This window comes from Dermacentor silvarum, chromosome 8, assembly GCF_013339745.2.
Source record: "Dermacentor silvarum isolate Dsil-2018 chromosome 8, BIME_Dsil_1.4, whole genome shotgun sequence".
Classification (NCBI taxonomy): domain Eukaryota; kingdom Metazoa; phylum Arthropoda; class Arachnida; order Ixodida; family Ixodidae; genus Dermacentor; species Dermacentor silvarum.
This window is the reverse complement of record NC_051161.1, coordinates 2,446,924-2,464,744: the sequence shown is the minus strand read 5'-3', so window position 1 is coordinate 2,464,744 and position 17,821 is coordinate 2,446,924. Positions and strand designations below refer to the sequence as shown.

The following is a 17,821-nucleotide window of genomic DNA, read 5'->3' as shown; positions in this document are numbered from 1 at the left end:
CTATCTGTAAACAAATGCAGCACATCACATTGTAAATGTCTTCTAACGAATAACATACAACCAGCGGAAACTCCTATTGCATGGCTTACACAAACATTATACTCAGATAGAAATGGAGTTAGAGCTACTTCTGTGTTTTCATCGGATTCAATCTTTGTTTCTTGGATAGCAGCAATATCTAATTTCCTATTGCGTAGCAAACGAAGGAGTTGAACTTGCCGTCGCTTACTGCGTAAGCCACGGACATTTAAAGTACCAAAGTGGAAGGGAAGAGCGCCCGCCATGATTACCTATGTTGGTGCAGCGTTCACACGCTGCTCTAGGGGTGCATTGATGCACTGGCGACCTTTTGCTGCACTTCAACACAAGAGACATCTGTGGGTGCAGGCGTTCCTCGGAGCGGTTTTGTCAACTTTGACACTTTGGGAACCCGGGCCTCCTTTCCCACGGACGATGGGTTGTCAGCTGGCGCTGGACGCTTCTTAGTAGCCTCACACATCAATCCAGATTCCACTGATGGCGGGCGGTCTTGAACTGGTGGCAATTCTGCCCATGACATAGTTGGTGCGTCGTCGGGCAACTTAGTATCCTCCACAGCGGCAGGCTTCGGGCTAAGGCTATCGTCAGCCGATGAAGGCTTTGTCTCTTCCTGTCGATGAGCTTCAGCGGGTGTTTCACCGGTCGCATCCACAACCTCGCTCACATCCATTAGATGATCGGTGATGGTCTCATCCTCAGCTGGTCTGTTTCCACGAAGCTTGTCAGCATAGGTTCCGATGCATGCATCTGCAGTGTGACCGTAGCGGTGACAGTTGCTGCAGCGTGGTGTCCTACATTGTCGCCGGATATGCCCGACTCTGTTGCACCGTAGGCAAAGTGGTGGTCGGCCAGGAACCAAGATGAGGCACTGGTCTCCGTATATGCTCAATAGGTGAGGCAGATTACTGGCAGAGACTCCGTCCTTCAGTGTAAACGCCACGTCGCGATTAGTCATTTGCCAGCCCTCCATGCCGTCACACCGCCACATTTCTCTCGTGATAGACTGCACTGTTCCATAAGGTTCTAGCGCTCCAACAATCCGTCTCCGTTCGAGGTGTGGGGGAAGCCAAAGAAGCTTCATCTTGATATTTTTGCATTCTGGGTCTATGACAAGGCACTTGAGGCCCTTCACCAGCAGCTCGCCTTTGTCGACAAGTTTCTGTTTCGCGATGCTATTAACGCATGTTACTAGCCACAAATGACTCATCTGGTACTGTCCAGCACCGAGGGTATCAGCTGCATTCAGAACTGAAAGGAGTGCATCGCGAAAGTCCGGGGCCCGATATGGCCGCCCTTCCAGGTCAGCATGCAGGAAAACTGAGTTGAGAACGGTATTGCCAGTTGGTAGACGAGGGAGAACGACCTTATAATTACCGGAATCAGTAGTTGCCGGGGGGTGGAATCCTCGGCCAAGGGCCGATGCGCTGTTTCCAGCAGAGCTCATCGCAGACGTGGCCGTTCGAACCGGCTTCTTCTTCTTCGCTCCAACGCAACCCTTGGAAGCGTGGCTGTATGGCTGAGTGCAAAACATACACTCAGCCATACAGCCACGCTTCCAAGGGTTGCATTCGTGCAAACCATATCATCAGGGTGCCTACATATCATTGCGTTCGTGCGCCCTCGGTGAACGGAACCACCTAGAAACGCGGTACGTGCGAGCGGCGCAGCGTGGCGCCAGCGGTCAAACGCTGTACCTACTAGCAAATGGAGTGTTGCGGCCCGGGGAAGGGAGAAATCCGAGGAGAATTGAGGAGGAAAGCGAGCGCGCGGAGGAGAGTGTCGCTACTTTCAAGATTGAAGGGGCTTTACCGTGGACCTCATACGGAATATCACGGCGACGAGGACGGCAGCAATGCGCCTGGAGTGTTCATAAAATTGCTATCGCAATAAAAAGTCACAGGCCTGCGCGGCACACGCAGCACAGTCACAGCGTAAGTTGGAGTATCCGCTCCATAGGAGCTCCAGTTTCGGCACTGCGCACTACGGGGACTTCGCGGCGAAGTCTCTTCGCGTTGTTTTGACGAGAACGATCTGAACCGTCCGCCCGGCCTCGATGGCAAGCTGCGGCTTGAGCTGCTCTCTGCACAGCCGTCTGCTGAGCCCAATGTTGCTTGGTTGCAGCCGCGCGCGTAGCTCTAGATTCGCTTCTTCAGCAGCGTTTCGTACATTGCGAGGAGGCGCCGTAACATGTACCGAAGAGTAAACACAGGTATCCAGACTACGTGGAGCACATGTCACATCCCTTGACCCGTGGCACGGTACGTTGCTGTTGATGATGGTATATTGGCATCTAGAGAACTGCACGGGCCGATTTTTTCAGCCCGAGCCCGGCCCGGGCCCGTTTTTATGTTGGGCGGCCCACCCGAGCCCGATCAAAACTTTTATGGCGAGACCCGCGCCCGGCCCGGGCCCGGAAATAATCTACGTTACCCGCCCGGCCCGGCCCGCCACCCCTTTACTTTAGGCCCGAGCCCGGCTAGAAACTGGCCCGAACTCGGCCCGAGACCGAAAAATACATGTTTTTCAGAGTTGAGACGCCCGAGAATAACTCGCTGCACGTTACATGCGCACCACCAGAAAGCCCGGCCCGGGCCCGCGTCAAAAAACCTGAGCCCGGCGCGGGCCCGGGTCAAAAAGCATACGCCGTGCCCGAGCCCGGCCCGAGCCTGTGAAAAAACTGCTCTACCCGGCCCGGCCCGGCCCGCGGGCCGGGCCGGGCCCGGGCTTTCGGGTAAGCCCAAGCCCGTGCAGTGCTCTATTGGCATCCCCTTCGAAACATGGTGGTGACAGTCACCTAGCCTGCTTGAGTTAACCAGGTACTATGCTGCATGGTTACCTGGTATTAACTAGGACTGGTGCGATGCCTGGCAAATGTCGATTAATTTCGAGAAAACTGTTTTTATGTCCATTTCACATAAGAAGCATAAACTAACGTTTCCTTACGGTATTAATAACATCATTCTTTCCGAAGTAACACATTATAAGTATCTTGGACTCTGGATCACAAATGACCTCACTTGGACTAAGCACCGTGAATATGTAATAGCTAATGCTAACCGCAAGCTCTTTTTTTAAGGAGGGCCTTGAAACTCTCTACTTCCACTGTACACCTACTGGCATATAAAGCTATAATTCTGCCGATGCTAGACTATGCATGTGTAATTTGGTACCCTTTTACTAAAACTGGCACTAACAAGATAGAAATGGTGCAAAGAAAAGCAGCTCGTTTCATTTATAACAGCTTGGGACGCACTTGACAGTGCACAGTGCACAGTGACAGACCTCTTAACAAAAGCAAACCTGCCACCATTAATTCAAAGAAACCGTTTATCACGACTAAAATTCCTTTTTCAACTCATCAATGGTCATTATAAGACAGATCTCACGGGAATAATTACTTTTTCATCGGGTTATGCTACTAGGCAACGACATAGCCGAACAATAACCCCATTTAGTACGCTAATTGTTTTAAGTATTCCTTCTTTCCACGAACAGTCGTTGAATGGAATCACCTAACCAATGACCAAGTTTTAAAATCATCACTTTCGGCGTTTGTTTTAAGTATTGAGTAAAAATTTGTTATCTTGCTGTGCTACTGCTATGTTTCAAGCTATGTTGACCTGATTTGTATTGTGTTCGTTGGCTATTCTATAGTGTTCTTTACATATGCATTGTTTCCCACCCTGCTAAAATCCACACTGGGGATTGCAGTATTGATAAATAAATGAAATAAATAAATACAAACCATGTAGCATGTAAGCTGTATGCCACTGCTACATGTCGGAACACAGGGGCTTAGAACCGGGGGAGGGGGCAGGGGGGGGGGGGCAGCGGGGCAGTCTCCCCCACAGGTTCTAAACCAGTGCGGGCATGCCCACACACTCAAAGCTGCTCAGACCGCCCCCCCCCCCCCCCCCCCTTCTTTCCTCATCTACAAGTCTACAAGTCGGCCAGACTTGTAGACCACAGCGTACGTGAATTCTTGTAACGTAGAGCCCAGCGACCTAGACGCCCAGTTGGGTCCTTGAGGCTCGAAAGCCAGCACAGAGCGTGGTGGTCAGTGGTAACAGTAAAATGTCGCCCGTATAAGTAGGGGCGAAATTTGCCAACCCCAAACAAGAGTGAGGCACTCGCGCTCGGTAATGGAATAATTGCGCTCGGCAGGGGAAATAAGCCGGCTGGCGTATGCAATAACTCGATCACAACCACGTTGGCATTGGGCTAAAACAGCACGAATGCCATAGCCACTCGCGTCTGTGCGTACTTCAGTTGGAGCCTTGGGATCAAAGTGGACGAGAATCGGCGGGTTAGTGAGTAGCGTGATAAGGTGTGAAAAGGCTGTGGCTTGAGCGAAACCCCACGAAAACGGAGCGTCTTTCCTGAGAAGATCTGTTAGTGGACGGGCTATGTCTGCGATATTTCTGACAAATCGGCGGAAATACTAGCACAAGCCCACAAAGCCCCGAACATCCTTGGCACAAGTTGGTACAGGGAACTCGATGACAGCACGAACCTTGGCAGGGCGAGGCGGACGCCAGTTGAATCGACAAGATGCCCGAGGATGGTAATTTGGCGGCGACCGAAGTGGCATTTCGATGAATTAAGTTGTAGCCAAGCCGCACGAAACACCGACAGGATGGATGAAAGACGTGTGAGGTGTGTGGCAAATGTCGGGGAGAACACGATCACGTCGTCCAGGTAGCACAGGCAGATAGGCCATTTAAAGCTCAGCGTGTTCATCATTCGCTCGAATGTGGCCGGGGCGTTTCACAAACCAAATAGCATAACTTTGAACTGATAGAGGCCGTCAGCTGTAACAAATGCTGTCTTCTCACGGTCCCTGTCGTCCACGGCGATCTGCCAGTAACCAGAGCGCAGGTCGATGGATGAAAAATAGGTCGCGCCATGAAGGCAATCCAGAGCGTCATCAATTCGCGGAAGAGGATATACATCCTTCTTGGTGATCTTATTGAGATGCCGATAATCAACGTAAAATCGCCAACTGTTGTTTTTCTTTTTAACTAAGACAACAGGGGAAGCCCATGGACTCGCGGACGGCTCAATAATGCCTTTTGAAAGCATTTTGTCAACCCCTTGTTGAATAACTTGTCGCTCGGATGGTGACACGCGATAAGGTCGCCGGTGAATCGGAGGCGCATCGCCAGTATGTATGCGATGTTTGACGAGAGAGGTTTGACCTAAGGAACGGCTGTCAAAATTGAAGATGTCGGAGTACGTGACGAGCAAATGACGGAGGTCGTCTACTTGGGAGGGCAGGAGGTCCGGGGCAATCATCTTTGTGATAGCGCTCTGTACCGACGGAGAAGTGGGCGCGTCGGTGGACAAAATTGTTGACGTAGGATCAGGTGACAGTGATGAAATGTGGCACTCATATGGTGACAGGGTGGCCAAAACTATGCCTTGGGGAATAACTTGAGGACAGAGTCCGAAGTTCAAGAGGGGCAAGCAAGTCTGGTTGGTCGCAACAGTCACAACAGTGTGGGGAAAGGAAATGTTGTGCGACAAAAGGACACTGGTAGACTGAGTAACCACATAGTCACCATCCGGTACACTGGGGCAAGGTACAGCTACAATACAGGTGAGTGCTTGGGGCGGCAAACGAACAAACTCGGCACAAGAGAGCTGGCTCTGGACTACGTCAGGAGCGTCTAGTGAAGCGGGGAAGTTCAACGACACCGGCCGAGCAGTCAATTAGAGCGGAGTGGTCAGTCAAGAAATCAAGTCCAAGGATTACGTCATGAGGGCAATGGCGAAGAACATGAAACAACACGGAAGTGTGGCGGCCAGCGACGCTCACGAGTGCGGTGCACATTCCAAGCACGGACGGAGTTCCGCCGTCAGCGACACGCACAGTGCGGGACTCTGGAGGTGTTAGCACTTTGTGTAAGCGTTCACGGAGAGCAGCGCGCTATCGTTGGACGCCCTGAAATCAGACGTGTCAGGGTATAAGCGGATCATAGTAAGCTCATCCAGGCGCTGACACGCACTGATGATGTCAGCGACGGTAGTGGGGTTCAGCACGACAAGAGCATTGAATGCCACAGTCGCAATACCCTTGAGCAGGTGGCGTACACAGTCACTCTCCGCCATCGAGCTGTTCACGCGGCGGCAGAGGGCAAGGGCGTCCTCTATGTACGAAGTGTACGACTCTCCCGTGTGCTGAACACGCTCAGCAAGCTTCTTGGCGATATCTGAGCGGACAGAAGAGTTCGCGAATATCTGTCGTAGGTGAAGTTTAAACGTGCTCCAGTTTACGAGATCGAGCGCATGGTTGGAAAAGCAAGTTTTTGCGACGCCGGTGAGATAGAAGACGACGTGCCGCAGTTTTGCAGATTTGTCCCAGTGATTAAAGTCACTCACGCGCTCGTATTGCTCCAACCAGTCTTCAACGTCATCCCCGCGAAGTCCAGCAAACACCGGTGGATCCTTTTGAGGGGTGGTGACTGTCCAAGAAGGGGTTGCCGCTGGAGCAGGCTAGGTGGATGTCGCGGTATTGGCCTGCTGGTCTTGGGACATGGTCGAGTGCAGCTGGAAGAGGCGGCGACCCGAGCGGAGCTCCAGGGATGTAGCGTAGGTGAAGCTGAAGCGAGACCGGGGCGAGAGGACCGAGGAACCGGACAGCACACTCCACCACTTGCGAGACAACGTTTAGGTGGTCACTCTCTTCCTTATTCTCTCAAGCGAGAGCCCCACCACCAGGCCCAGAATGGTGATGATGAGTATGTACAGATGATAATATGAAGCGTATGATTAATGCTCACAATATATATATATATATATATATATATATATATATGAAGAAAAAGCTACACCTAAGCTCGGGCGCGGACAGAGAGAGTGGACGACGAGTGTGAGGGGTGGCGAGGGTCGGCTGCTGGCCGAAACGTAATTAAGGCTCGAGAATACAATTAATAACGCACTTTATTAGAAGGCATGGCGCCTCCAAGAACTCGACTAGACGCGACGACAGTCAACGCACGCACTTCACTCTCGCGCACACTTCTCACACTAGGCTTGGCCGGCTTGGCTTCAGGGCTGGCTGTGTGCTGAGGCTGGTAGGTGGCGCTACTAGTCAGACCGCTTACATCCGGCCCCTCTTAGTTTGACCAAGTCCCTTTGGTCTAGGAAAAAGCACTGCTTGATGTCTTCACAGCGAGAATAGTCCAAGCACTCGGGTGGACGTCCTGGGAGTGGCGATCGCTGTATGTCTGCTGAGCTGTGGTGGGTCATGAAAGCAGTTTTTGCTTGATCTTCACGCATACGAACAGTCATCTTATTTAGGGGCACATAGTTGGCACAAAGGCGCTTCTTACTGCCTCTGCTAACAACTACTGCGGGGAATGCCCAAGGTCCTAAGGCTGGAAGAATGATGCCTTGCCGAAGGAGTGTGCTTGTCTGGGCCTCAAGAAAACGATGGTCTGCAGCTGAGTACCGGTAGGAAGATCGACTGTATGGCACGGCGTCAGGAAGAAGGTCAATTGCATGTTCGACACCTTCGTACAAGCCCAAGTCATCCTCGCCATGAGCGAATACTTCAGCGTGTTTTGACGTTGGGGAATGGCTTGTAAGTTCCTGTTGTTGAGGCACTGGCAAGTGGCTACCTAGCTGCACAGCAGGCAGGGATGGGTCAATGTGAACCTCAATTGTCGAGGAAGCAGCTCGGTTGGACGTAGAAGAGAGGCTGTAGGTGCTTGAAACATCATTGTGGCAAGATAGTGCCAACCACGGGGGCTCGTCTGGCCCTGGTAGTGGCGACTGCTGTAGGCCTGCTGAGCTGTGGGGTCCAGGTACACAGTGACCGAAAGATGACCCTTGGATCATAACAGCATTCGCCATCCGTGGCAGCAGTCGTTCATGGCATGGCACACTTGTGGCTGTTGGAGAATGGCGGATTTCAGTTGGTAGGGGCGGCTGAAACACCAACTGTGCTTGGCTTGAGGAAAACCAGTCTTCACCCAATATAAGTGGCACAGCATTATTATTGAGGGCGGCTGCTTCGACCAACCCGGTGATAGGTCCAACAGAAATCTTCAAACAGATGGCACCAGCTGGAGTTACTGATGTTCCTCCAACGACAACAAGAGGAGGTCTAGTCCAGGGCAGGAGGGGCAAGGAGCTGACCAGGCGACGTGAAACAAGTGTCACTTTAGATCCACTGTCTGGAAATGCATCTACTTGGCCAATCCCAGCAATTGTGGCGTCGACAAGAGCACACTGAACCAGAGATCCATCAAGGGTCTCGGAAGGGCTGCTGTGGAGAGCTGGCGAAAGATGTGTTGTAGATGTTGGAGCAGTAGATCTAGACGGGCACTTGGATGCGAGATGTCCCTTTTGACGGCACTGAAAACACACAGCTTCGGCCAAGTTCTGGCCAGGACGGTAGGCAGGAGCACCATGCTTAGCTGAGATAGTGAGGTATCTAGCCTCTCGTTGGTCTGGTGGTAGGGCTGAAATGCGCTGTGGCCGGCCGGTTTTGTCTGACACAGCCTGGGGGTTCGTGTACACTGTGCTACGTGGAGGTGCCTGTGGGCTTGGCGTTGGTAATTTGGCACTTGGATAGCCTGTGCGTGGGGCGCGAAGGGACGAATGGCTTAATGTTTGGTCAAGCTGAGTTACAATGTCCATATACGCTGCGACTGTCTCTGGGCGCTGCGCTGCAATAGTAGTGGCCAGGTTCACGTCGGCGATGCCCTGAAGGGCGTACTCTATGCGCTGGGGATCGGTGAGGGTAACTGGGCATCCAGAGATTAGCTTAAACTTCGCCATAGAATAGCTGACAAGGTTTTCTCCGTGCGCCTGTACGCGACAAGTGACTGCTTGTTGCCACTGTAGCAAGGTTTGCTTGGCACTGAATTGGTCTAGGAACGCTTGTCTGAAGGTTTCCCACGTTGGACATTGACGACCGATGACGGCTTTCCAATCAGCGGCTGCTCCGCGAAGTTTGCCCAGGGCGACGGCGAGTAGGGTTGAAGGTTCCCACGAAGCCAAGTTTCGAGTTCGTTCCAACTCTTCAACCCAGTGGGACGCTGAAATGCTGCCGTCTCCACTGTATGTAGGAAGCGATGCGGAGAGGTCTGGAAGGGTAGTGACTTGAACTGGGGCTGCAGCTCGTTGCGACACGTGAAGGAGCTGCTGAAGTAAACCCGTCAGCAACTCGGTAGTTTGGGCTGCGTTGAGGCTTGGCGGGAGCGGCGCAGCGTTGCAACGCTGGGTGGACGCGGCGGAGTCTGGGGAAGGCAAAGGAGGCGTCGTTGGGCGGTTTTGGGCGATGTCGGCGATAAGGCGACTTATTATTTCTTCCTTCGACCCGGTAGCGTCGAGGTTTCGGCGAGCCAACTCTTCACGGAGGTAATCCACTGTAAAGCCTGCGAGATCCGCCGGCGTCGCGTCACTCCAATTCACGAGCGGCATGGCGGTTGACAAAGCAGCACAAGAGTCACGAGAAACGATAAGGCGAGTAGGGCGAACCGTTTGGGCACTGCAGGCAAGCTACTTCATCGGGCGGGCAGGCGTCAGCACGACGGTCGGCGAAACACAAAGGGCGAAGGCGCGAAATGGCTAAGACGAAGCGGGCGAGAGGCTGCGTCGGGCGGCCGGAGCTGAACAAAGGAAGGAGCGTTGGCTGGCGACTCACTTCACGAGGCGGGCGAGAGGCAATGTTTCAGGCATGGTTCGGGGTCGACTGCGCCAGTTGTGAGGGGTGGCGAGGGTCGGCTGCTGGCCGAAACGTAATTAAGGCTCGAGAATACAATTAATAACGCACTTTATTAGAAGGCATGGCGCCTCCAAGAACTCGACTAGACGCGACGACAGTCAACGCACGCACTTCACTCTCGCGCACACTTCTCACACTAGGCTTGGCCGGCTTGGCTTCAGGGCTGGCTGTGTGCTGAGGCTGGTAGGTGGCGCTACTAGTCAGACCGCTTACACGAGAGAACAGCCGGCCCTGGAACGGGTGCTGTCTCTGTCTCCTTGTTTCCTTTACAATGGCGCAGTCTACAATGCACCTGCCTTAAGGCGTTCCAGCTTAAGTGTTCCTCGCATGGTTCTTCGGCGTGCCGGGTCCCTCCTTCCCAGGAACGCCGTTCACGCTTCGTCCAGTATAGAGCCCGCCACCCTACCACCGTCGCAAGTACCCGCTGCACCGTCCGGGGACGGCGTCCAAGCCTCCTCGGTGGCTCTAGGACAGGGGATGTACCGATGCCCCCGTCCACGCCATCGCCCAGCTGTCACAACAGCTCCAGGCAATGACGACTGCTTTCGCGTCTGTCTGCGGTTGCGTCCTGCCTGGGAACGCCGTCCACGCTTCCCTGCAGTCGGCTTTCACGGAAATACCAGCGTTCCGCGGCTTTCAAGACGACGTCATCCTTTGGCTTGCAACTATCAATGCCTTGGGTGATCGTCATGCTTGGCCAGAACAAAAAAGATGGCTGGTTGCGACAAACCGACTTTGCGGTGCGGCATGGGAAAACTACGAAGGCATCAAGCAGCGGTCCCGGGCTGCATGAAGCGCTTTCGGCCCGCTTCCCTATGCTTGCGGTGAGTCGACCGCTCCGGTCCCGCGGCAGGTGCGCCCAGCAACTCCAGCTAGGGAGGCCCGCAGAAGCCGGCTCCCCGAGTGGGCCCCATCACAGACGGTGAGAAGCGCACCGCTTCGCGTCACCGCCGATCACAAACCGGCATCATCGGCTCCACCACAACCCATAAACAAGCATCAGAACACCACTGCTACTACGACTTGGCCTTCTACTGGCACCCGGGACTAGAGCACTGCACGGGCTCGGGTTTACTCGAAAGCCCGGGCCCGGCCTGGCCCGTGGGCCGGGCCGGGGAGTTTTTTCACGGGTTCGGGCCGGGCTTGGGCACGGCATGTGCTTTTTGACCCGGGCCCGGGCCGGGCTCGGACTTTCTGGTGATGTGCATGTAACGTGCAGCGAGTTATCCTCGCGCGTCTCGACTCTGAAAAACCTGTTGCCCCGGCGCAGCTGGAAGCTCCTGTGTACTTCCCTTTTCTTCTTCCGTCGTATTTCGCGCTATTTGAACTGAATGTAAAAGTACAAAAAGACCGAAGTCGCCTCAAACCAAAGGATGCCATTGTATTCCTTACTTAAATCAATGGTAATTAATGCTTTCAGCGCAGTGCAAGCGCGTTCGCGACTTGCTAATTCTTCAAAGGCGAATTGGTAAAACGATGACTGGTAAGATAAGATAATTCGTCACGCGGCTGAAATATGACACTGCGTCCATGCATGACTGCACGCATGTTCTCAACCGGACGCCTAGCAGCAGCGCATTACGCTGCACCATGGAGGGACGAGAAGCTTTCTTTCTCTATTGACTCCATCCATGCGCTGCGCTCACGACCGGTCGTGGCAATCAATGAGGAATAAGGATTATAAACAGGGATAAGGTGCCTCAGAAAGGCTGGCCAACGTTTCGATAGGAGGACCTATCTTCGTCAAAGGCGGCCTCGTCATCCTCGGCGGGTTAGTTTTAAAGGGTTAGTGGAGTGACGTCACGTCGATGTCGGCTGTGGCTGGCTGTAAAGGGTTAGTGGAGTGACGTGACGTCACTCCACTAACCCTTTAAAACTAACCCGCCGAGGATGACGAGGCCGCCTTTGACGAAGATAGGTCCTCCTATCGAAACGTTGGCCAGCCTTTCTGAGGCACCTTATCCCTGTTTATAATCCTTATTCCTCGTGTGCTACTCCATTAGTCAGCCACCGTTTTTGAACTTAAATCAATGTAATTAATGCTTTCAGCGCGGTGCAAGCGCGTTCGCGACTTGCTGATTCTTCAAAGGCGAATTGGTAAAACGATGACTAGTAAGATAATTCGTCACGCGGCTGAAATATGGCACTGCGTCCATGCATGACTGCACGCATGTTCTCAACCGGACGCCTAGCAGCAGCGCATTACGCTGCACAATGGAGAAACGAGAAGCTTTCCTTCTCCATTTACTCCATCCATGCGCTGCGCTCACGCCCGGTCGTGGCTGCACTTCGGCTATAGTGTACTAGAATACGGTTGAGTGGGTCGAGCGGCTGGGGCGGCGCATGCTTTGCAGTGAGGTGCCCGACGGGGAAAAATACTGTGACGGCGCTGCGATAGAAGTGGATTGAGCCGCATCGAGGTCGCGCCGTTGGAAACTGCTGGCGATACTGCCCGGCAGGGTCATTCGTACTACTTCGCGCACTGATATTTGCGTTCAGACCGCTCAAATGGTGTTCATAATTGCACATGACATGTGTATATTTATGCCTTAAGAATAAATTCCTTTCATTCTCCTTCTTTATTATTTTTTTGCCACTCGGTGATCGTTTTCGGTCTCGGGCCGGGCTCGGGCAGGTAACGTAGATTATTGCCCGGGCCCGGGTCTCGCCATAAAACTTTTGGTCGGGCTCGGGCGGGCAGCCCAACGTAAAAACGGGCCCGGGCCGGGCTGAAAAAAAATCGGCCCGTCCATTGCTCTAGTCCAGATAACGTTCGGCAGCGTGCGGGTGCACGCAGTAGCTCTGCTGCGAGCAGATAGATGGCGCCGCGGTCAGAGGTCCCAGATCAGCCGTAGATCAGAGGTCGATCAGCGTAGGTCAGAGGTCAGATCAGCCGTAGAGATCAGCAAGAGACGATTGGAGTACTGGTGGAAAAAAAGCAGGGAAAAGATGGATACGACCTGATCTCTTAAAATCATATATATAGGCAGCAGCACAAGGTAAATTTTTGAAAAAGAAAAATAACAATGAGAGGTATACAAAAATGCTAGATAAAGAACATGTATAGTATACCTGATTAAATCAAGCAGGCTAGGTGACTATTTGTCGCCGCCCCGTTTCAAAGGGGATGCCAATAAATCATCATCATCACCAGCTTAGCAGCGCCGGCGGCTTGGCATTGCTCTGCTTCCGCTAAATTTTCGTTCATAGTGGAGTGAGTAAAACTCAAATCTCGAAGGAAATTTGTTATTTCAGATTAAAGGATAAGTATACCAGGCTTAATGCTTCGCTAACAAGAAGGTTCCTTCTGCAGGGCGTGAATCACGTGAACACGGATCGATCAGGCAGCACTCAAAGCCCACTCAAGTCCCGCTCGCGCGCACAATCTGTTTCGTCCTGTCTAGCCGTTCATCCAAGCACAAAAAAATAAAAGCGTTAGCCCACGTTAGCCCCTCGATCAGAAGAAAATAGTGACTGCACCGGAAAATGTGGTATTTCATGCGTATCGCTGCTTCCATTCACACTCGGAAAACCGTTCAAGCATCGTTGCACGAATTCAGTGCGGCCGCGATATAAATTAAGAAATGAAACGGCGCAAGCTTGCGATATGCAACGCACTAGAGCAAAGTGGTTGTTCATGGCTAGAACTTATGATGAGAATGCACATCAGCTATGTAAAAGCTCTTTCAAATGGGAATTTATTAGGCGGGACGAAGGCAGGCGTCTTATCTTGAATTACAGCATCACTAAAACAGTTTACTGATGAAAACCTGAGCAAATGCCTTTTTTATTTGAATTCCACTTAACATAGCACGTGTATATTATTCATTTGGCTTTCGTTCATTGAGGACTGAGTGGCTCTTGCAAGATCTAAAAAAAAAAAAAGAGGTGACTTTCTTTTTTCTTAAATTGTATATGAGAATATGCCAACGTAAGCGTGTTTGACAATGCATACTACAGCCTGTCCACACATGCACTTACACCCACCCCACAATAATCCCATAGACATTTTTTTTTTGCAAAGGCACAGTGCGAAACAAAATTGTGCATGAAGAAGCTCGATAATTTTAATAGGGGTTAATCATCCCAGATGCTTATGCTCTAATACACTCCCACAATGGAAAAATGTTGAATAAAAACATGCAAGCGTGTAATATACACCGCACGCGGATTGTAAAAAAAAATTCAGCAGCCAGGATGGAACAGATTTGAAAATCAGCCACACATCTGCACACAAAGCAGCAGTATTATACACGGTGCACAAAGATTTAAAAATATGCAAGGTCACGTAGCTGGACAGAAACATAGTAATGTTGTTGCCGTCTCTTGGAGATACTCAATTATTTTTTACATTCCGCCTAATTAGATAATTAATCTTATTTATTGATCAACTTCTCAAATATTATAATTAGATTAAAAGTGTCGATGAGAAAATTGTTGAGTAACATGAAAGACTCCCGATACAGCTTTCTATTGATCAATACGCGCTACGTAGAAGTGTTTTTCCGAGCATGAAAAAAGTCCACGAATACACGCAAAGCGCCTCGAGCGGCCAGTTGCGCGACAATTTTGCGTGTATTCGCGGGCTTCTTTAACGCTCGGAAAACACGATACAGTTTCTTTACCGAAAGCTGTATCGGGAGTTTTCCATGTTGCTGTACAAATCTCTCATTCAAACTTTTTATCCAATTATAGCATTAGAAAAGTTGATTAATCAATTATGAAAATAATTATGTAAATAGGCGGAATGCAAACTAATGATCTGAGTATCTCCAAGCGATGGCAGACAAGATTACCTTGGTTCTGTCCAGCTACGTGATATTTGCATATTTTAAAATCTTGGTGCATGATAGTTAAGCCACCCAGTATGTATCGTGTACATGCAGCAAAATTTGCACAAACTGCTGTGGCGCACAGCAGGTTCTCTCTTCCGCAGCATCTTTCGAGATTTATTTGACCGTATGAGGTTCATTGGACAGTTTGGAAATAAGATGAGAACCCTTTTTATCAAGCTCCGCGTAATATGCCGTCGATATCGTATCCTCTGAAAAATGGTTGGCGCAGGCATCGTCGGTAGGCATTAGAGTTCGACCTGCCGTCAGATTTGCACGACGCCACTGCTCTAGACGATCGCTGTCGGACGGCGATTTGAATAAAGGCACACGCTCCGCACACGTCCGGTATTCAGTGTTGCAGTTCGCAACGAAGCACTTTCTAGCCATTTAAAACACCCTTCAGAAGGGCGCTGCCACCTTTGTTGAGGGGCCATGGCGACAATACCCAAGAACAAGCTCATGAAACGCACGCGAACAAAAAATAAATGTCGCAGTTTCGCCCGAAAGGCGAAGCATCAATTGCGATAGCAAATTAGTAGAGAGCTATTCGGAGTAAGGATAGTAGTTTTATTGGCTGCATAAACTTGGACACATTTGGACTAACTGAATTAACAAGCTTGGTGTCAGCGCGCACAACCAAACGCTGGCAGCAAGCGAAACCGCCGCAGCAGGCGAACTGTTCGCGCGGTCAATCGCTTCAACGGAAACTGAGTGGCGAATGCACAGCGCATACAAAGGTCAGAGACGTGTGGAGATAAGAGACGGTGCGGGCGACCGCCAGCGCTGGGCAAAGTTCAGATAAGTTGTGCAGAGAAGTTGTTGGCAGAGGAGAACCCGCCCCCCCCTCCCTCCCGCACTGCCTTCCCGCATTCTTGCTTTCGCGTGGGAGATTGAGTGGCCAGTTCCCCTTGCGCCCGGTCGCAAGATAAGCATTTGGTGAAGCAGCACAGCGTCGCCCCGCCTCCCTCCCTCCATCCCATGCCCCCACGTCCTTTCGCGCGACGGTCGCGCTTGCTTTCCGCCGTGCGTTCGCTCTCCGTGATGGCGCGCGTGCCCCGCGCGCTTTCACTCGCGCATACGGCGCGCGGCAACTGTTTTATCGCCCTTGGAATCTATACGGGACCTCACGGTGACGACGACGGCAGAAATCCGGTTGAAGTGTCCATATAATTGCTATCGCAATAAAAGCGTGCCTTCAAAACAGCGCGGCCGCACATGCAAGCAGGAAGACGAAGCGGCGGCAGCACGCACCTTGCCGCCGAGGCTGGGACCGCATTCCTAAGCGCCCTCTACGACAGCGCCGACCGAGCTGAGCCGAACATAATCTGGACGCGAGCGGGCGGCGCTTTCGCGCGCGTTGTGAGGAGAGTCTCACCACCTCTGTTACTTATTCTTACACCGTGCACATGCCTCACTCCACCTCTCCACCTCGCTGCCGCTATGCAGCGCGATGCTATTTTTATACTCCGCTTTCACTCTCTCTCAGCTCTCTCCCCCCCCCCCCCCAGCTCGGCGAAGCTATCGCACAGCTGGTATGGCGTTTTATTGCGATAGCAATTATATGGACACTTTCACCGGATTTCTGCCGTCGCCGTCGCCGTGAGGTACCGTATAGATAAAATCTTCGCCGCGGGGACGCACGCTGTCACGGAGAGCGAACGCACTCAATCTTCCACGCGCAAGCAAGGAAGCGGGAAGCGAGCGCCGGAGGGAGCGGGGGGGGGGCGCATTTCTACTCTGCCAACAACCACGCTCGTCGCTCGCTCGCACCGTCTCTTATCTCCACACGGCTCTGACCTTTATGCGCCGTGCATTCGCCGCTCAGTTTCCGTTGAAGCGATAGACCGCACGTACCTTCGCCCGATGCGCGGCGTATGCGCTTACTGCCAGCGTTTTGACAGTCGTTGTCTGAAGTCATTCAGTGTGATCTATTCATGTTTGTTTGTGCGCGCTCACACCACAGTTAGTAATAGTCGGGCCACATTTTCCAACGCACGCTACACATGCAATGCTGCCCGGGTCGGCAGTGCTGCGCTACAGGTGTGTCCCTTCGCACGCGCTGCCCACGGGAAGCGCTTCTCATCAACACCACCGTTTCCCACGCGCCTTCTCGTGGTCATCGAGTCTCTCTTCATGTCGGTCTACTTGAGTCTCTCTTCATGTCGGTCTACACCTGCTTACTTAATCAGCTCATGTTTACTACAATTCATATTGCTACCAAAGCCGCTCACCTTACTTCGTATGACATTGCTGTGTTGCTATCGCATTCATTGCTTCGCCCTTAGGGCGAAACTGTGACATTTTTGTCTTTACGCAACGAAAATTTCCGACCAACGAGAGGCTTCGCTGTAAAATATCCCTTCTCCGATGCAGAGTGGAAACACGCGCACATCACAAGGGTTCCTCGAGGACCCGATGCATTAGCAGGCTGCGCCACAAATGCACTGGGTATTTGCCGCTTTTCAATGAATGCTTTCATGCCAACGTTTTAGCGAGCTGCGCCATTAATGCACTGGTTATGTGGCACTCTTAAATGAACCTCTCGCCATCTTGGGTTACTGTGTGCGGGCAAGCGAGCCGCAGGCACCGGCGCTGCTCGTGTCGGAGGCCACGCGCAGTGTCACTAGGTGGCGCAGCGTGTCCAGGAAGAAGCGCGAGAGATACATTCGGTTCAGCTTGTGCACTAGACGAGCGACGGTCAGGAAAGGGCACGACGCTCCGCAACGCGCGAAGGCGTCGACTCTCCGACACAGCGCAGAGAAGGAGTCAGTTCGCCGACTGACACGGGTTTATTCTCCCAAGACACAACACAGCGCGACAGTCACGGCGCTTAGAGGCAAATGTTCACCGCAAGAACGATCGAGTACGCGCACCAGCTGCGCTTGGGCTAACCGGGTGGGTAGGCGCGACTTTACAATTGCTAGTAGGTACTGCGGGTCACGTGACTTCCACTGAACACGTGTTGTCATGGCGATCGTGGAGCTCCAAGGTGCCTATAGGGACATAATCGCTTTGGGACTTTTGGGGCACTGGTCTGCGCGGCGGCTGCTAGTTACTGATCTATCTTATCTGGGGGACCGGGCGCAGCGACCTTGCCGAGCGCAGCTCTTACGTGCGTAGGGGGCGAATCGTTTAGGGCGCGTTGAATGTCTGGCGGTGTCTGGGCCACGCCGGCCGCTTTTTAATATTGTAGCGTTTGTTCTAGTGGTGG

The 17,821-nt window shown here is 52.3% G+C and overlaps 1 protein-coding gene across 1 annotated transcript; it reads right to left on the bottom strand.

Annotated features, from left to right (window-relative positions):
• Window positions 1-319: 319 nt before the first annotated feature.
• Window positions 320-1,483, bottom strand: LOC119461914 (uncharacterized). Its single transcript, XM_037723281.2, has one exon. It carries the CDS (start codon window positions 1,481-1,483, stop codon window positions 320-322), a length of 1,164 nt encoding a protein of 387 aa, XP_037579209.1.
• Window positions 1,484-17,821: the final 16,338 nt, after the last annotated feature.

Bases quoted from the DNA above. Each gene is read 5' to 3' on its own strand.
- LOC119461914 (XM_037723281.2), bottom strand. From the start codon at position 1,483: ATGAGCTCTGCTGGAAACAGCGCATCGGCCCTTGGCCGAGGATTCCAC.